At 49.7% G+C, this 20,218-nt stretch overlaps 1 protein-coding gene across 2 annotated transcripts; it reads right to left on the reverse strand.

Moving 5' to 3' along the window:
* Window positions 1-1,759: 1,759 nt before the first annotated feature.
* On the reverse strand, window positions 1,760-16,401 carry Ap1m2 (adaptor related protein complex 1 subunit mu 2). Of its 2 annotated transcripts, none has more exons than XM_045143852.1 (12): window positions 16,119-16,401; window positions 14,099-14,255; window positions 13,812-13,879; window positions 12,250-12,380; window positions 12,017-12,164; window positions 11,798-11,924; window positions 10,736-10,884; window positions 10,571-10,642; window positions 9,956-10,114; window positions 5,871-5,996; window positions 2,689-2,764; window positions 1,760-2,180 (listed from the first exon to the last, which is right to left on the reverse strand). In XM_045143852.1, the coding sequence occupies exons 1-12, from the start codon at window positions 16,158-16,160 to the stop codon at window positions 2,158-2,160; spliced, it is 1,278 nt and encodes a 425-aa protein (XP_044999787.1). In that variant the 5' UTR covers window positions 16,161-16,401; the 3' UTR covers window positions 1,760-2,157. The 2 variants fall into 2 exon arrangements, with proteins under 2 accessions (XP_044999787.1, XP_044999788.1); XM_045143853.1 differs by having other exon boundaries at window positions 10,736-10,878; window positions 16,119-16,399.
* Between the last annotated feature and the right edge of the window lie 3,817 nt (window positions 16,402-20,218).

Here is a 20,218-nt window from a genome sequence, read left to right on the forward strand (position 1 = left end):
ACCTCAAAAAAAAAACAAAAAACACACACACACACACACACACAAACACATAAACCAGCTGACAGAAAGCTGGAAGAAGCCATTTTGCATGCAGTTCAATGGGAGAAAGATACTCAACAGTGGACACTCCAAGCCTTATCTTTGGCCAGCCATATCAAATGAGCCAATGGGTGCAATAGTGGCATGTCTGTCATGGTAGAAACCAACTGCCCTCTAATTGGACTGGAGGCCCGCTCCATGGGAGGGAATACATCCCTGATACTGAAAACTTAAAACAGGGGTAGTCATGTAACGTCTGCTGCTATCTGGCTAAATGTATATACTATGCTTATCAAACTGCTCAGTAAGCACTTCCCTTAATGTTCATACCCTTATATTAATGCTACTCTCACTTTTGGTAGAGAATCCTCTCTTTTCAGATGGCAGTGACCTTGGGATGACTCAGAAGGCATCATGGTGCTGGAAAGAAGTGATTGGAGTGCTCAGTACTGTGATAATATCTCTATCATACCTTCCAAGGCTCAGGCTCTGTTGTGGAAGAGGTGGTGGAAAGAATGTAAGAGCCAAAGAAAGGGTAGGACTCCTTACAACGTGCTCCTCCAGACACAAAATGGCCTGGATATCTATGACCTCACAGTGTCTGACACTACCTACACAAGACCATCATAACAGGCAGAAAAGATGATGGCATCAAAATAAAAGAGAGACTGATTGCAATTGGAGAATGGAATTTCAAAGGGGAAAGTGGGGGGAGGGAGAGTATTACCATGGGATTTTTTTTTTTTTTATAATCATGGAAGTTGTTAATAAAAAATGTTTTTGAAAAGAGAAAAAGAAAAACAGGACTAGGGAGATGGCTTAGTGGTTAAGGCACTTGCCTGCAAAGCCAAAGGACTGAGATTCAATTCCCCAGGACCCATGTAAGCCAGATGCACAAGGTGGCACATGCATCTGGAGTTAGTTTGCAGTGGTTGGAGGTCCTGGTGTGCCCATTCTCTCTCCATCTGGCGCACGTGCACTGTCTCTCTCTCTCTCTCTCTCTCTCTCTCTCTCTCTCTCTGTTAAATAAATAAATAAATATTTTTTTAAACAGGTGAAGCCGGACGTGGTGGTGCACGCCTTTAATTCCAACACTTGGGAGGCAGAGGTAGGAGGACTGCCGTGAGTTCGAGGCCACCCTGAGAATACAGAGTTAATTCCAGGTCAACCTGAGCTAGAGTGAGACCCTACCTTGAAAAAACAAAACAAAACCAAAAAAAAAAAAAAAAAAAAAAAAAAAAGGTGAGTTATAATGACTACCTCCCAGATAAAGTGACATTTGATTTGAGATCTAAGATATGAGGCAACAATATAATTATCTGGGGACAAGCATGCTAAATGGAAGGGCACTTAAACTGCAAAAGGCCTGGGTGGGAGTGTGTTTGGAATGATATATAAAGGGAACGAGGAAAATGGGAAGAAGGCAAGTATATTGGGGGGGGGAGGAAAGATATGCAGATCAGGTCTATGGGCTGCAGTGGCCTTTAACATGGAAAGCACAGCAGTGTTCTGAGTGGAGAAACCTGGATCAGACCTAGAAGTTGCAGCACCTCCTGGTGGCTATAGGAGGAACAGAGGAAAAGAGGAAAAGCCAAAGAAAAGAGGGACCAGTGCAAAAATGACTGGATGATGGGGCTGAGCCGTGGGCACTTGCTAAATGGACACTCGCACCCGCAGCATTTCAGGGATGCCCCTGTCATATACAATCCCCAGCCAAGAATTACATTCACAACAGTAAGATTCATTTTAATGACAACCTCAAACTCAGAGGGGTAAGTTAGCATGACCTCTGGGCTTAGCAGCTATTAAAGAGGGGCCCCCCGGATCCCCTAAGGCATGTCACCACAAGAAGGCACTCATAGGGGGAGGTCCTGAAAGCCCCTCTGATATTTCTTCATATAAAATAGGTGCAAGAGCCTCAAGAGTGAGGGACATAGAAAACCATCCCTGACAGCTCAGGGGTACAGGAAAGGGGTTGTGAGCTGGGGGCACAACATACAGTGTCTTCCACACACACACACCACCACCACCACCACATTCCCTTCCAGGCTCTACAGTCTGAAGCAGGGGGCTAGGAGGAGGGAGGAGCCACGTTCACTCCCCAACTTCTTCTCCCTTCTAGCTGGTACGAAGTTGATAATCTGCAACAAAAAAAAAAAAAAGAACAAAGAACAGGACCATCCGAGAATTAGGAAAGGAAAAAGAGGTAGAGTCCCTTCCCCAAGTCCAGTCTGGGCCTTATTACCTAATTACTTGTGATGTGTGGAAGGTAGTGTGTATAGCTCAGCAGAAGAAACACTGCCTAACATTTAAGAGGCCAAGGGTTCCATTCCCAGCAACACAAAAAGAAAATTTTTCTGCCTAGTCAGGTGTAGTGGTGCATACTTTTAATCCTAGCACTTAGGGAGGCAGACATAGAAGGAAAGCATGGAATCAAATTCCAGGTCAACCTGGGCTACAGTGAGACCTTGAAAAACCAAAACTAAAAGTTAAAGATGTGCAAAATGAGTTATAAGATAGCATGAAAAAGGACAGATGTGGGGCTAGATATGTTGAATTTTAGACCTGTCCAATCAAGAATATGATCAAAGCCTTCAGTCCCCACACCCTCGGTCTCTAGGACCTTGTCTGAGAGCCTGGCCAGCTTACCACCACTCTGGGTAATGTAGCGCACCCAAGGTAGTGCCTGGTATCCACTTTTCTCAATGATCTTCATGTAACGAACCTGAAAGGAAATGAAGAAGTGGAAGAGGGCTGGGGGCGTGGCTCAGGGGTAGAGCTCCTGCCTAGAATCCACAGTGAGGGCTGGGTGCGTGGATCAGGGGTAGAGCTCCTGTCTAGAATCCACAGTGAGGACTGGGGGCGTGGCTCAGGGGTAGAGCTCCTGTCTAGAGTCTACAGTGAGGGCTGGGGGCGTGGATCAGGGGTAGAGCTCCTGTCTAGAATCCAGTGAGGGCTGGGGCGTGGCTCAGGGGTAGAGCTCCTGTCTAGAGTCCACAGTGAGGGCTGGGGGCGTGGCTCAGAGGTAGAGCACCTGTCTAGAATCCACAGTGAGGGCTGGAGGCGTGGCTCAGGGGTAGAGCTCCTGTCTAGAGTCTACAGTGAGGGCTGGGGGCGTGGCTCAGGGGTAGAGCTCCTGTCTAGAGTCCACAGTGAGGGCTGGGGGCGTGGCTCAGGGGTAGAGCTCCTGTCTAGAGTCCACAGTGACGGCTGGAGGCGTGGCTCAGGGGTAGAGCTCCTGTCTAGAGTCTACAGTGAGGGCTGGGGGCGTGGCTCAGGGGTAGAGCTCCTGTCTAGAATCCAGTGAGGGCTGGGGGCGTGGCTCAGGGGTAGAGCTCCTGTCTAGAGTCCACAGTGAGGGCTGGGGGCGTGGCTCAGAGGTAGAGCTCCTGTCTAGAATCCACAGTGAGGGCTGGGGGCGTGGCTCAGGGGTAGAGCTCCTGTCTAGAATCCACAGTGAGGGCTGGGGGCGTGGCTCAGGGGTAGAGCTCCTGTCTAGAGTCCACAGTGAGGGCTGGGGGCGTGGCTCAGAGGTAGAGCACCTGTCTAGAATCCACAGTGAGGGCTGTGGGTGTGTCTCAGGGGTAGAACTCCTGCCTAGAATCCACAGTGAGGGCTGGGGGCGTGGATCAGGGGTAGAGCTCCTGCCTAGAATCCACAGTGAGGGCTGGGGGCGTGGCTCAGAGGTAGAGCTCCTGTCTAGAATCCACAGTGACGACTGGGGGCGTGGCTCAGGGGTAGAGCTCCTGCCTAGAATCCACAGTGAGGGCTGGGGGCGTGGCTCAGGGGTAGAGCTCCTGTCTAGAATCCACAGTGAGGGCTGGGGGCGTGGCTCAGGGGTAGAGCTCCTGTCTAGAATCCACAGTGAGGGCTGGGGGTGTGTCTCAGGGGTAGAGCTCCTGCCTAGAATCCACAGTGAGGGCTGGGGGCGTGGCTCAGAGGTAGAGCTCCTGCCTAGAATCCACAGTGAGGGCTGGGGGCGTGGCTCAGGGGTAGAGCTCCTGTCTAGAATCCACAGTGACGACTGGGGGCGTGACTCAGGGGTAGAGCTCCTGCCTAGAATCCAGTGAGGGCTGGGGGCGTGGCTCAGGGGTAGAGCTCCTGTCTAGAGTCCACAGTGAGGGCTGGGGGCGTGGCTCAGGGGTAGAGCTCCTGTCTAGAATCCACAGTGAGGGCTGGGGGCGTGGCTCAGAGGTAGAGCACCTGTCTAGAATCCACAGTGAGGGCTGGAGGCGTGGCTCAGGGGTAGAGCTCCTGCCTAGAATCCACAGTGAGCCTGGGGGCGTGGCTCAGAGGTAGAGCTCCTGTCTAGAATCCACAGTGAGGGCTGTGGGTGTGTCTCAGGGGTAGAGCTTTTGTCTAGAATCCACAGTGGTACAGTACTAGTCTAACACGTCCATTCTCTGGCAAACAGAATAAAATAACAATACCACCCCTACCCTGAAAAGCCAAAAATAAATAAATAAATAAAAAACAACTATCTGGGGGTGATGGCACATGCTTTTAATCCTAGCACTCAGAAGGCAGAGGTAGGTGGATCATTGTAAATTTGAGGCCAGCCTGAGACTACATAGTGAATTCCATGTCAGTCTGGGCTGAGACCCTACCGAAAGAAAGAAAGAAGGGAGGGAGGGAGGGAGGGAAGGAGGGAGGGAGGGAGGGAAGGAGGGAAGGAGGGAAGGAGGGAAGGAGGGAAGGAAGGAAGGAAGATAAAGCCCACAGTGCTGTAAGTCAGCACTGGGAAAGGAGGTGACAGGGTCCAGTAGAGCATACAAATGGCACAGCTTAAGGAAAAGATGGTGTGCAGCTTGTGACTAGGAATGCCAAAGGGCATGGTCCAGGTGAGGTGACGCAGGCTCAGGGAGACGAGTGGAGCACAGAAGGGAGCAATTCATTATATGGGAAACACAATGACATAACTGAGAGAACAGACACTAATCTGAAGATGAGGGAGGGGGAGGAGTCCAACAGCTATTGCAAAAGGGGGTTGGGCTGGAGAGATGGTTTAGTGGTTAAGGTGTTTGCCTGCAAAGCCAAAGGACTCAGGTTCAGCTCTTCAGTACCTACTTAAGCCACATGCACAAGGTGGTGCATTCATCTGGAGTTTGTATGCAGTGGTTCAAGGCCCATTTTCTCTCCCACAAATAAAACAATATAAATAAAAAATAAAAATTGCCAGGCATGGTGGCACACACCTTTCATCCCAGCACTCAGGAGGCAGAGGTAGGTGTATTGCAGTGAGTTTGAGGGCACCTTGAGATTACATAGTGAATTCCAAGTCAGTCTGGGCTAGAGTGAGACCCTACCTCAAAAGACGAAAATAAATAAATAAATAAAAATAAAGAAGGGACTGGGGAGATGGCTCAGCAGTTGGAGGTGTTTGTTTGCAAAGCTTGCCTGCCTGGGTTCCATTCCCCAGTACCTACAAAAAGCTGGATGCACAAAGTGGTGCATGCATCTGGAATTTGATTGTGATGAGAGGCCCTGGCACACTCATTCATCTCTCTCTGTATGATTGCAAATAGATAATAAATAAAACATTTTTTAGAAGATACGGGAGGAAGCCGGGCATGATGGTGCACACCTTTAATCCCAGCACTCAGGAGGCAGAGGTAGGAGGACTGCTGTGAGTTTGAGACCACCCTGAGACTCCGTAGTGAATTCCAGGTCAGCCTGGGCTAGAGTGAGACCCTACCCCCCCAAAAAAAAAAAAAAAGATATGGGAGGAATGAGTATACAGGCCAGGGAAATGAGGTAACTTCAGGTTAGGGACTAAAAAGAAGGAGCATATAGAAATCAAGGAGAAGCATTTTCCCACCTACATCTCTCACCTGGATTCCAGAGACAGTGAAGTATGGGATTTCAAACTTGACCCCAATGGGTGGCCGGCCCTCCGCCTCCTCTGTCTCCACGCTGGGGAGGCCGAAGTGGGCACGCATCAGGTACTCCTTGCCTCCCTGCAGGCACATACGCACAGTAAACTCTCAGGGGTCGCCGTACTTACCCCCAAACCATACGCACAACAACACCCAAAGTAGGCTCAGACCTTGGCCCATTTCATACATGTGAAAGTCTTTGTTTTGGGTGGGGAGGGTTAGAGGCAAAGTCTCACTCTAACCCAAGGTGAGTTGGAACTCATTCTGTAGCTCCAGGCTGGCCTTGAACAAGCAAGGACCCTTTTACCCCTGCATATCAAAAGTTGGATTAAAGGCATGAGCCACATGCCTAGTAGATACACGTGAAGTCAATGTGCTGTCAAAATGACCATGATCTCCATGATTTTGCAGTGCCTGACACTATTTACACAAGACCTTCATAACAGGAGGGAAAAAGTGGCATCAAGTAGAAGGGAGGAGCTGGAGAGATAGCCTAGCAGTTAAGCTCTTGCCTGTAAAGCCTAAGGACCCTGGTTCAAGGCTCAATTCCCTAGTACCCAAGTAAGCCAGATGCACAAGGTGGTGCATGCATCTGAAGTTGGTTTGCAGTGGCTGGAGGCCCTGGTGCGCCCATTCTATCTCTCTCTCTTGCTCTGCCTCTTTCTCTGTCTGTCTGTCACTCTCAAACAAATAAATAAATATTAAAAATAGAAGAGAAGCCAGGCATGGTGTTGCAAGCCTTTAATTCCAGCACTTGGGAGTCAGGAGGATTGCTGTGAGTTCAAGGCCACCCTGAGAATACAGTGTAAATTTCAGGTCAGCCTGGGCTAGAATGAGACCTTACGTTGAAAAACCAAAAAAAAAGAGAGAGAGAGAGAGAGAGAGAGAGAGAGAGAGAGACTAGGGGCTGGAGAGATGGCTTAGGGGTTAAGACACTTGTCTGCAAAGTCAAAGGACCCATATAAGCCAGATGCACAAGGTGGAAGGTGGCACATTGGGACATGCATGTGGAGTTTTTTTGCAATGGGGAGAGGCCCTGGTGTGCCCATTCTCTTTCTTTATCTGCTTCTTATTTCTTTCTTTCAAATAAATAAAACCTAAGGGAGAGGGCTGGAGAGATGGCTTAGCGAATAAGGCATTTACCTGCAAATCCAAAGAACCTCAGTTGAATTCCCCAGAACCCAAGTAAGCCAGATGCACAAGGTGGCACATGCATCTGGAGTTTGTTTACAGGGACTGGAGGCCCTGGCATGCCTATTCTCTCTCTCTTTCTCTCTGTCTGCCTCTCTCACTCTCTCAAATAAATAAAATTTAAAAGAAACGAAAAGAAAAGAAAAATATCCTAGGGGAAGGGTGGAGAGAAAGCCTAAGGACCCATGTCCCCAGTTAGCCAGACGCACTAAGCTGAGGCAAGCACAAGGTTGCACATGCCCACTAGGGGGCACAAGCATCTGGAATGTGAATTCATTGGCTGAGGTCCTGGCATGGCAATTCTCCCTCTAAGAAAAAAGGGGGACTCTGGAGAGATGGCTTAGCAGTTAAGGCGCTTACCTACAAAGCCAAAGGATCCCAGTTCCACTCCCTAGGGCCCACGTAAGCCAGATGCACAAGGGGCCACACGCATCTGGCATTCATTTGCAGTGGCTGGAGGCCCTGGCATGCCCATTCTTTTTCTCTCTCTCTGCCTCTACCTACTTCTGTATCTCTCAAATAAATAAACATAAATAAAATAAATTTAAAAAAAAAAAACCTAGCCAGGTGTGGTGGCACACACTTTAATCCCAGCATTCAGGAGGCAGAGATAGGAGGACTGCAGTGAGTTCAAGGCTACCTTAAAACTATGTAGTGAATTCCAGGTCAGCCTGGGCTATAGTGAGACCATACCTCAAAAAACAAAAAACAAACAAACAAAAAAAAAACCACCCAGGGGCATCAATTGACATTTCAACTCATTTCAGATCTAAGGAGCCTGTTTACTCATCTGGAATTAGTTTTTATTTGTTTATTTTGGTTTTCCAAGTTAGGGTTGTTAGGCTTTCCAGACAAGCACCTTAACCACTGAACCATATCTCCAGCCTTAGAATTGGTTTGTCTTTCTTTTTCTTTTTTTCAAGGTAGGGTCTCACTCTAGCCCAGGCTGAGCTAGAACTCACTATGTAATCTCAGGGCGGCCTCAAACTCACGGTGATTCTTCCACCTCTGCCTCCTGAGTGCTGGGATTAAAGGCGTGAGCCACCACACCTGGCTTAGTTTGTCTTTTTAAATATTTTTATAATATATATCTTTTAATTGACAAGTTCTATACTTAGAGACAACAAACCATGGTATTTCTCTCCCCTCCCCCACTTTCTTCTTCATAACTCTGCTCTCTGTCATATCTCCTCTCTCTCTCCATTGTCTCTCTTTTAATTTGATGTCATCATCTTTTTTTCCTATTATGAGGGTCTTGTGTGTAGGTATTGCTAGGCACTGCGAGGTCTTGAATATTGAGGGCAAATTCTGCCCGGACATTTGTATTTTTTTAATATTCTAAAAATATTTTATTTATTTATTTATTTGAGAGAGAGAGAGAGAGAAATAGAAAGAAAAAGGCAGATATAAGAATGGGTGCACCAGGGCCTGTGGGCACTGCAAATGAACTACAGACGCATGTGCCACCTTGTGTGCTTATGTGGGTATTGGGGAATTGAACCTGGGTTCTATGACCTTGTAGGCAAGTGCCTTAACCACTGAAACCATGTCTCTAACCCTGGACTTAGTTTTTGTCTTTATTTTTTTTGTTTGTTTGTCTTTGTTTTTTTCTTTGGCTTTTCAAGATGGGGTCTCACTCTAGCCCATGCTGGGTTCTAATTCACAGTGATTCTCCTAACTGCCTCCTTTCAGCCTCCAGAGTCCTGGGATTAAAGGCGTGCACCACAACTCCAAGCTTGTCTTTGTTTTAGAGTCACTCTCACTTAGCCAAGGCTGGCTTCCAACTGGATACACAGCCAGAGAGGGTGACCTGACCTCTCCAGTGCTGAGATGACAGGCATGTGTCACACGCAGTTCATGAGATGCTGGGGATCAAACACAGGGCTTCAAGCATGCTTGGCAAGCACTCACCTAACTTAACTACATCCACTGATCCTGGTTTTGATTTGATTGTTTTAATTTTATTTTATTAGAGGGAGAGGAAGGGAGAGAGAATGGGTGCTCCAGGGCCTCCAGGCACTGCACACGAACTCCAGATGCATGCACCACCCTGTGCATCTGGCTTTTGTGGAACCTGTAGAATTGAACCTGGGTCCTTAGGCTTCACAGGCAAGTGCCTTAACCACTAAACCATCTTGCCAGCCCTGATTTAGGGTTTTTTTGTTTTTTTATTTCTAGGTCGAGTCTCACTCTGGCCCAGGCTAACCTGGAATTAACTTTGTAGTCTCAGGGTAGCCTCAAACTCATGGCGATCCTCCTACCTCTGCCTCCTCAGTACTGGCATTAAAGGTGTATGTCACCATGCCTGGCTCTAACTTAGTTTTTTAAGACAAGGTCTCATTTAGTCCAAGCTGGCCTCGAACCTGTTGGATAGCTGAGGTTAACATTTTACTCCTGATCCTTTTTTTTTTTTTTTTTAAAGATTTATTTCTTTTTCAGAGACAAAGACAGAGAGAGAGAGAAAGAGTGGGCACACAGTATCTCTAGCCACTGCAAACAAACTCCAGATGTATGTGCCATCTTGTGCATCTGGCTTCCATGGGACCTGGAGAATCGAACCTGGATTTTAGGCTTCGCAGGCAAGTGCCTTAACGACTAAGCCATCTCTCCAGCCCTACTGATTCTTTTGCCTCTGCCTCTAGAGGGCTGGAATTACAAATGGGCGCCACCATGCCCAGTGTACCCCTTGGCTAGCCTGAGTGCTCCTATTATCACACCTTAAGGACAGCCATATGCCACAAATGGACTCTGAGTTAGTAGTTTCCACCCTATCCCCATACAGCCCAAGTAGCCCCCATCTGCCTTTCCAGACCCTCCCACAGTGGGCCCCACCTGTCCCCAGTACTCACAGGAAAGGACTTAATACTCCAAATAACAACATTCTTCTCAGGCACATACTTGGCGCTGCCCACACTAGTCTTGAAGCGTGGGGAGTCTGCATCACTGGGTACAGGCACAGCTATCTCCACACCATTGGCCACTGACTGCTTCTTAAACTGTCCCTTGGCCTGCCAGGAGAGAGCATAGAGCAAAAAGAATTCACTGGAGTAGGACTTGGGGGTGTATGCTTGTAATCTCAGCTACTTTGTATGCTGAGGCAAAAGGATCTCAAAGGCCAGCCTGGGCATCTCAGTGAGACCCTGTCTCAACATATAAAGCAGAGCCAGGTAGGGTGGCACACACCTTTAATCCCAGCACCCAGGAGGCTGAGGTAGGAGGATTGCTGTGAGTTTGAGACCAGCCTGAGACTCCACAGTGAAGGCATAGTGGCACACACCTTTAATCCCAGCACTCAGGAGGCAGAGGGAGGAGGATCTCCATGAGTTCGAGGCCACCCTGAGACTATATAGTGAATTCCAGGTCAGCCTGGACTAGAATGAGACACTACCTTGGAAAAGAAGAAGAAGGGGGGGAATGCATGGGGAGCAGATCATGCTTTGCAGGAACTTTTATCCTAGGCTCACCTTGACCATGATCTCCACTCGACTATGGGAGAATTTCTCAATGACTGACTCAATCCAGATCAGTGGCTTGACCTGACCGGAGGAAGGGGGATTGTTAAGACTGTGAGGCCAACCCTCCACCCAGTGCACACCAGCCCACTCACCTAGAGCTGCACCCTGAATCACCTGGGTGCTGAGGCGATAGGACATGAGCTCAAAGTCACCATCCGGTGGGATGAAGGAGATGGTCCTGTCATTGTCAAAGCGTGACAATCTCACACACTGGTGGAATTTGACGTCTTCCAGCTCCACAGACTTGTTCTTGCTGCCTGAAACTCGGGAGCCGAGCCAACAGAATGACCCTGGGGCTCTGTCCCTGCCTCACTCATAACTATCAGGGGGAGGGGAAATGGAGGCACAGAGAGCAACTGGGAGAGTGGAGATAGAAACCTAGAGGTGGCCTCCCAATTTAGTCTTGTATTTTCTGTATTTATTTTATCTTTTCATTGTGTGTGTGAACATGGGCACACATGTGTGCCACAGTGCACATGTGGATGTCTAAAGACAACCTCAGGGTATTTGTCCTCTCCTTCCATTTCCTGGATACAGGGTTTCACTATGTTTTTGTTTTTTCAATATTTTATTTATTTACTTATTTGAGAGAGAGAGGAAGAGGCAGACAGAGAGACAGAATAGGCACGCCAGGGCCTCCAGCCACTCCAAATGAACCCTAGACGCATGTGTCACCTTGTGCACCTGGCTTATGTGGGGCCTGGGGAATTGAACCAGGGTCCTTTGGCTTTGCAAGCAAACGTCTTAGCCACTAAACAATTTCCCCAGCCCCTTCCTTTTTTTTTTTCTTTTGGAGAGGTAGGGTTTCACGCTTGCCCAGGATGACCTGGAATTCACTAAGTAGTCTCAGGGTGGCCTTGAACTCACAAAGATCCTCCTACCTCTGCCTCCCAAGTGCTGGGATTAGAGGCGTGCGCCACCACACCCAGCAGGACTTTTTAGATACGTTGCTAATATTTCTCCTCCAACTAGAATGTCAAGGCTTGCAACTGTGAAGTAGCCCGTCTCTCAAATAAGGAGTATTTGCTGCTTGAATTTGGATGCTGCAATACCAGCCCTCACCGGGAGAGGGCAAGCAAGCACTTCTTTCAAAATTGGGCTGCTCCTGGTGTCCACATAGAACAGGGTTTCCAGCTCCCTTGCCCACCTCTGGGGCGGGGTTCCCCCAAACCTTACGGCCAGTGAGCTCGAAGAGCACGCGGTCATTAAGGCCTAGCCTCAGTTCAGGCATTCCGGACAGGAACACTTTGAGCTTGATGGTACCCACGATCTCGCTCAGTAAGACACTGCCATTGGCATTAACCTACAAATAGGACACCACCCAAGGGTCAAGAGGTGGAGGGCGCCCCGCTGGCCCCGACATGGCAGGAATAGGGTGGACGTGTGGAGACTCACCAGCAGGTTGACTGACTCTATGACATCTATAAAGACCTCATTCTTCTTGTACTTAATTCCCTCAGAGCGCCAGGACACAGCATTGGTGACAGTGGGTGGCACTCGCGACTTGCCCGTCTCCAGCTTGTTGCCTTGCTGTGTGATGTACCTGACAGGAGGACGATGTGGACCAGCAGCTAGCCGCAGGCACACCTCAGGGGGCGCCGGGTCCCCCCACACAAGGGCGCACTCACTCCTGCAGGATCTTGCTGTCGGTGGTCTGGGGGAAGCCGAAGTCCATGAGCTCGTCCAGCAGCTCGTACACGATGACGAAGTTGTCCCGGACGCTTTCCTCTTCCAGCTCCTTGAAGTACTCGCACAACACCTGCGTCGGCACACACACCTGCTCAGCCACCCAGCAAATGCTACCAGCCCACTGCCTGGCCGGCGGCACATAAGCAGAGAACTGAGGGCACAGGCTCTCAACCTGGAGGGGAAACTTCCTGAAGAAAATGGACAGGTCACAAGACCAATGTCTTTACACAGGCAGAATTAGAAAGGCAGGAAATACTAAGTCTGAAAGGGTCTAAGTGGGTAAAAGTTTTTGAGGGTGGGAGTGTGGTATAAGGAATGCAACCCAGGGCTTCGAAGCACTTTGACCTACTGCTCTACCCCTGAGCCACCTCCCCAGCCTCACTGTGGATTCTAGACAGGAGCTCTACCCCTGAGCCACGCCCCCAGCCCTCACTGTGGATTCTAGACAGGAGCTCTACCCCTGAGCCACGCCCCCAGCCCTCACTGTGGATTCTAGACAGGAGTTCTACCCCTGAGCCACGCCCCCGGCCCTCACTGTGGATTCTAGACAGGAGCTCTACCCCTGAGCCACCTCCCCAGCCCTCACTGTGGATTCTAGACAGGAGCTCTACCCCTGAGCCACGCCCCCAGCCTCACTGTGGATTCTAGGCAGGAGCTCTACCCCTGAGCCACGCCCCCAGCCTCACTGTGGATTCTAGACAGGAGCTCTACCCCTGAGCCACACCCCCAGCCCTCACTGTGGATTCTAGACAGGAGCTCTACTCCTGAGCCACGCCCCCAGCCCTCACTGTGGATTCTAGACAGGAGCTCTACCCCTGAGCCACGCCCCCAGCCCTCACTGTGGATTCTAGACAGGAGCTCTACCCCTGAGCCACGCCCCCAGCCCTCACTGTGGATTCTAGACAGGAGCTCTACCCCTGAGCCACGCCCCCAGCCTCACTGTGGATTCTAGGTCAGCCTGGGCTACAGAGAGACCCTACCTGGAAAAATAAAATAATAAAATAAAATAGCTGGTCATGGGGGAACAAGCCTTTAATCCCAGCACTCAAGAGGCAGTGATAGGAGTACCACTGTGAGTTTAAGGACATCCCCAGACTACATAATGAATTCCAGACCATCCAGACCTACAGCAAGACCCTACCTCAGAAAAAAAATGATAATAATAAGGTGGAATGCAATTGAGGAATATATACAATGGCAACCTCTGCCCTACAAACACCTACATGCCCACGTAGAAACACATGAATGTGCACCTGGCATGGGTTCTCATTTGAGGACTGCAGGAATCCCAGGTCGAGAGAGTAATACTTTCCTGGAAGTCACAGCAGATTGGGTCTGGGCCCTACTTTCTCTTGGGGACCCTCTCCTAATGACAGAGGAATGATGAGGGCTTAGATGTGGAAGTCACGAGTTTCCTGAAGGAAACCACAACTGGTGGATGGACAGACAGATGGGACATGAGAAATAGAGTCCAGCGGGCTGAGGAGGGGCCAGTACCCACCTCCACAGCTTTGTAGAGGAAAGAATACACCAGGGAGGCATTCGCGTTCTTCAACGTGGTAGCCACCACTGAGAAAAGCCAGGTTAAGGAAAAGATACCATGTCGGGGCGGAGGGGTGGTCGCGTAGGATTCGGCCTCAGAACCTTCACTGCTCCCTGCCACCCGCCCTTTGCCCACATACAACCTGAATTACTGCATGTGTGCTATGAATATCAGTCCTCAGGGGCCCTCTCCGGGCCTGAGTTGACTTCACCCTGGGGCTCTAGGGACCCGGCTGGGTGGGATACAGTAGAGGTTGCTGTGTTTGATCCACAGGAAGTGAACCCGACCGTGGCTCAGCAGGGGTGCCAGCACACCCTCCTCCTCCCGCTGCATGAGGAGGGGCATGAAGTGGTCTATCTCCGTCATGGGCACATCACCTTTATAGTTGCGGCTGATCAGGGGCTGAAGGGAGGTAGAGAAAACTCAGTCACTATTGGTTTCTTTTTTTTTTCCTTTGGTTTTTCGAGGTAGGGTTTCACTCTAGCTCAGGCTGACCTGGAATTCACTATTAGTCTCAGGGTGGCCTCAAATTCATGGCGATCCTCCTACCTCTACCTCCTGAGTGCTGGGATTAAAGGTGTGTGTCACCACGCCCAGCTCACTATCAGTTTCTTGACCCACTGCAATGAGGCCTTCATTTCCCTCTCTGTGCCTCTCTTTCTCTCTCATTATTATTGTTTCAAATATTTATATTAATTTGTAAGTAGAGAGAGAGAGAGAACGGCATGTCAGGGCCTACTGCTGGTACAAACTCCAGACGCATGCACTACTTTGTGCATCTGGCTTTACGTGGGTGCTGGGGAATTAAGCGTGGGCAGGCAGGCAGGCTTTAAAAGCAGGCCAGCCTGGGACTACAGAGTTTCTGGTCATCCTGACCTAAAGTGAGACCCTACCTTAAAGAGAAAAAAAAAAAAAAAAAACAGTACAAGGGTTGGAGAGATGGCTTAGTGGTTAAGGCGCTTGCCTGCAAAGCCTAAGGACCCATGTTCAATCCCTCTCTAGATCCCAAGTAAGCTAGACACACAAAGGTCACACATGTGCACTAGGTGGCACTGGAGTTCTATTAAAATGACTGAGGCCCTGACACACCAATTCTCTCTCTCTCTCTAAACAAAAACAAACGAAAAAAGTTTGTTTGTTTGTTTGTTTGTTTTTTGGTTTTTCGAGGTAGGGTCTCACTCTGGCTCAGGCTGACGTGGAATTCACTATGTAGTCTCAGGGTGGCCTCAAACTCACAGCGATCCTCCTAAGTAAGTCTGCCTCCCGAGTGTGGGGATTAAAGGCGTGCATCACCACGCCCGGCCGAAAAAAGTTTTTAAAAAATTATTTTTAGGGCTGGAGTGATGGCTTAGCGCTTAGTTAAGCGCTTGCCTGTGAAACCTAAGGACCCCATTTCAAGGCTCCGATTCCCCAGGACCCACGTTAGCCAGATGCACAAGGGGGCGCACGCGTCTGGAGTTCGTTTGCAGTGGCTGGAAGCCCCGGCACACCCATTCTCTGTCTCTCTCTCTCTTTCTCACTCTCTGCCTCTTTCTCTGTCACTCTCAAATAAATAAATAAAAATAAACAAAAAAATTTTTAAGGAGGGGTAGCCAGGCGTGGTGCTGCACGCCTTTAATCACAGCACTCAGGAAGCAGAGGTAGGAGGATCACCAAGCATTGAAAGCCACCCTTTCAGGTCAGCCTGGGCTAGAATGAGACCCTACCTTGAAAAACAAAACAAAAAAAAAATTTTTTTTTTTTCTTGACAGGTGTGCACCACCACGCCTAGTTGATGTGCTGGGGATGGGCCTCACGGCTGCGTGCATGCTAAGCAAGCACTCTACCCCGGAGCCGCATCCCGGCCCTGTCACTAGTACTGAAGGACGACTGTCGCCACCACCATGGATATTTCTGCCTTTAAATAAAGTGGCTTCCGGAGGACCAGGGTATCTTGAAATGGGAGGGGCAGGAAGGCCTCTGGGCCGTGTTAGCCCCATGCCCACATTTACACGGTGGAGAGTCTGCACTGACGGGGCAAAGAGTTTGCAGCGGTGCTGTGCTAAGTTCTTCACGGTCCTCACTGGGTGAGGAGTCCATGACCATTTTACAGACAGGGAAAGTGAGTCTCAGAGCGGCGAAGCCCCTGCACCCCGACGGGAGGCTGGATCCGACGGGGCTCCGGGATAGTAGTGGGTACTGGGAATCGCCCCCTGCTCCGGGGCTGCGCAGTGAGGTCGCCCTGGATCCCGGCGGACGCGGCCTCACCTGGCACCCAAGCCTCACCTTGCCCTTGACGTCCAGAATGAAGATGGCCGAGGCGGACATGGTGGCGGCCAGGGAACCCGAGCGACGGTGGCGGCGCAGCTTCCTTCTTCCTGCGGAAGCGTCGGCACCCAGGTGAGCCTCCAGGTGAACACTTCTTAAAGGGAAGGCCGCCAGGTGAGCGCGTCTTAAAGGGGAGGCCACCAGGTGAAGGGAGCGGTTGACCAACAGATATTGCTTGTGGGGACTGGAGAGCGCAGCCCCTACTGTATCTCTCAGTGACCAGGAGTGACTGGGTGGATGAGTGAATCTATTGATCCATCCATGCACTTATCCACGCGCTCACGAACCCAACGCCCCCACCATCACCCTTCCCCCACGCACCCATCTGTTCATCCATGCAACACGTTTTACGCACCCATCAAACCCATATGGTATGCACTGTGCACCCACCCTCCCACCCACCTACTCACCGAACCAGCTATCCACCCTCCCCCTCTCCCGGGCACCCGCCTCCCATCCCCCCTCCCCTCGCCCGGGCACCCGCCTCCCCTACACCTTCTCCCCTCTCCCGTGCACTCGCCTCCCGTCCACTCTCCCCTCTCCCGGGCACCCGCCTCCCGTCCACTCTCCCCCTCTCCTGGGCACCCGCCTCCCGTCCACTCTCCCCCTCTCCCGGGCACCCGCCTCCCGTCCACTCTCCCCCTCTCCCGGGCACCCGCCTCCCCTCCACCCTCCCCCTCTCCTGGGCACCCACAGCCTGTCCACTCATTCATTCATACTCTTCATCCTGTCTCAGCCACATATACCATCCCCAACAGAACTTTGTTTATGCCTCTTGTCCTAGCTGGATATTCATTAGTATTTATCGTTTCTTCATTCACTCATTTTACTACTTCAGTCATTTTATTATTGTCATCCACCACTAATTGGGAGGGAATGAGGCAGTGTCTCACTCTAGCCCGGGGTGGCTTCAATCTTTTTATTTTTCTTTTTATTTATTTATTTATTGCAGGGGTGGGGCAAGATCTCACTCTAGCCTGGGCTGATCTGGAACTCATGGCAAACCTACTACAGCCTCCCAAATGCTGGTACTAAAGGCATAAGTTGCTGTGTGGCTGGCCTCATTTTTCTTTTTGTTTTTTGTTATTTATTGAGAGTATGGGCACACCAGGGCCTCTTACTACTGCAAAATGAACTCCAGAGGCTTGTGCCACTTTCTGTGTCTGCCTTTACTTAGGTACTGAGGAATCAAACCTAGGGAGGCAGGCTTTGCAAACATGTGCTTTTACCTGCTGAGACATCTCCCCGGCCCTGGCCTCAATCTTTTAATCTTCCTGCCTCAGACTCCCAAACATTGGGATTACAGTGATGAGCTACCATACTTAGCTTTCTCCCTCCTCTCTTCCTTCTTTCCTTCCTTCCGTTCTTTATTTATTTTACAGCCCAAGTTGGGCTGGAACCCACTATGTAGCCTATGCTGGCCTCAAACTCTAGCTCCTCCTGCCTCTACTTCCCAAGTGCTGCAGTCCCAGGTAAGCACTTAAGAAGGCCGGTGAGGCCTTGCATGGTGACACACGCCTTTAATCCCAGTACTCAGGAGGCAAGAGTAAGAGGATTGTTGTGTGTTCAAAGCCAGCCTGGAACTACATAGTAAAATTTCAGGTCAGCCTGGGCTAGAGTGAGACCCTGCCTCCAAACAAAACATGGGCCTGGTGGCCAGGTGTGGTGGCACACTCCTTTAATCCCAGCACTCGGGAGGCAGAGGTAGGAGGATTGCTGTGAGTCCAAGTTCACCCTGAGACCACACAGTGAATTCCAGGTCAGCCTGGGCTAGAGGGAGACCCTGCCGCGGGAAAAAAAAAACAAAATTGGGCCTGGGGAGATGGCTTGGTGGTTAAGACACTTGCCTGTAAAGCCTAAGGACCCAAGTTCAATTCCTCAGTACCCGTGTAAGCCAGATACACATGGTAGTACATGCATTTGGAATTTGTTTGTTGTAGTTGCTAACCCTGGTGTGCCCATAATCTCTCTCTGTCTCAAATAAAAATATTAAAACTTCTTCTATGTAGGCCAGCTGACAGAAAGCTGGAAAAAGCCATGCTGCATGCAGTTCAATGGGACAGAGAAATCACCAGTGAAGATACTCCACAGTGGACACTGCAAGCCTTATATTTGGCCAGTCAGGCCAAATGAGCCAATGGGTGTAATAGTGGCACGTCTGTTATGGGGGAAACCAGCTGCCCTCTAATTTGACTGAAGGGAGGGAATACATCCCTGATACTGAAAACCTAAAACAGGGGTAGTCATGAGCCCTAGGAGTATAATGTCTGCTGCTATCTGGCAAAATGTATATACTATCCGGGCGTGGTGGTGCACACTTGGGAGGCAGAGGTAGGAGGATCACTGTGTGTTCGAGGACACCCTGAGACTGCATAGTGAATTCCAGGTCAGCCTGGGCCAGAGTGAGAACTTACCTCAAAAAAAAAAAAAAAAAAAAAAAGTATATACTATGCTCATCAAACTGCCCAGTAAGCACTTCTATTAATGTTCATACCCATATTTTAATGCTACTCTCAATTTTTTGTTAGAGAACTTTCTCTTTTCAAATGGCAGTGACCTTGGGATGACTCAGAAGGTACCATGGTGCTGAGAAGTGACAGAGTGCTCAGCACTGAAATATCTCTATCCCACTTTCCAAGGCTCAAGGTCCATTGTGGAAGAGGTGGTGGAAAGACTGTAAGAGCCAAAGGAAGGGTAGGACTCCTTACAACGTGCTCCTCCACACACAAAATGGCCTGGATACCCACCACCTCACAGTGCCTGACACAAGACCATCATAAGAGGAGGAAAAGATCATTACATCAAAGTAAAAGAGACTGATTGAGAGGGGGAAGGGATTTGATGGAGAGTGGAAGTTCAAAGGGGAAAGTGGGGGAAGGGAAGAAATTACCATGGGATACAATCATGGATTTACAATCATGGAAGTTAATTATAAAAATAAATAAATAATTTTTAAAGTATTTAAAAATATAAATAAGTATTTTTTAAATAAATAAACATGGATCTATACTTTAACCCTGAGTCTACACACATGCTGGGGCTGATTGCTGTGCCCCAGGCTCATCTCTCCTTCAGACCATGAGATGCCCCCGCCTCAGGTGGCATAGGCTGTCCCACCATGCGCTGCACACCAGTGACCACGGCTGTGGCCTCCTCCCCCTCATTTTCCGCAGCTTTAACTGCACAGCAGCGTCGGGGTGGGTGGCAAAGGGAAGCTTCCGCTCAGGCCAGCCGGGGATGCCAGGGCTAGACGTGGCCTCCGTGTCCCGCCGGCCAGCCCCAGGCTTCTGGCTGGGCCCTGGTGCTTGGGGGAGGCAAGTGGATTCAAACATGACCTCAGAGCCATCCATTTGTTTTTAAATCCCAGCCCTCGGGAGGCAGAGGTAGGAGCATCACCGTGAGTTCGAGGGCAACCAGAGAGTAATTCCAGGTCAGCCTGAACTAGACTGAGACCCTACCTCGAAAAGAAAAAACAAAAGCAGGTCGTGGTGGCCCACGCCTTTAATCCCAGCACTCGGGAGGCAGAGGTAAGAGAATCACATGAGTTCGAGGCTACCCTGAGACTACACAGTGAATTCCAGGTCAGCCTGAGCTAGAGTGAGACCCTATCTCGAAAAAAAAAATGAAAGAAAGAAAAAGAACTCCAGACACATGGGCCACTCTGGTTACATGGGTACTGAGGAACCAACCCAGGCCATCAGGCTTGCAAGCAAACACCTTAAAGCACTGAGCCATCAGCCCCAAAAGTTTGGTTTTTAGTGTTTTTGTTTTTGTTTTTGTTTGTTTGTTTGCTTGCTTGCTTGCTTGTTTTTTCCAACATAGAATCTCACTGTAGTCCAGGCTGACCTGAAACTCACTATGTAGTCTGAGGGTAGGGTGGCCATGAACTCACGGTGATCCTCCTACCTCTGCCTCGTGAGTACTGGGATTAAAGGCGTGCACCACCATGCCTGGCTGGCTTTTTATTTTTTTCCAGAATTCTACATTCTTTTTTTAAAAATATTTATTTAAGAGAAAGAAAGAGGCAGATAGAGAGAATAGGTACAACAGAGCCTGCA

Source organism: Jaculus jaculus, chromosome 2 (genome assembly GCF_020740685.1).
Source record: "Jaculus jaculus isolate mJacJac1 chromosome 2, mJacJac1.mat.Y.cur, whole genome shotgun sequence".
Lineage (NCBI taxonomy): Eukaryota > Metazoa > Chordata > Mammalia > Rodentia > Dipodidae > Jaculus > Jaculus jaculus.

Excerpts from the sequence above, each read along its gene's own strand:
- Ap1m2 (XM_045143852.1), bottom strand. The coding sequence starts at position 16,160 with ATGTCCGCCTCGGCCATCTTCATTCTGGACGTCAAGGGCAAG. Across the intron at positions 10,643-10,735 it reads CCTATCGCCTCAGCACCCAG|GTCAAGCCACTGATCTGGAT; the intron begins GTGATTCAGGGT and ends TCCTCCGGTCAG. Across the intron at positions 5,997-9,955 it reads GGAGTATTAAGTCCTTTCCT|GGAGGCAAGGAGTACCTGAT; the intron begins GTGAGTACTGGG and ends ATGTGCCTGCAG.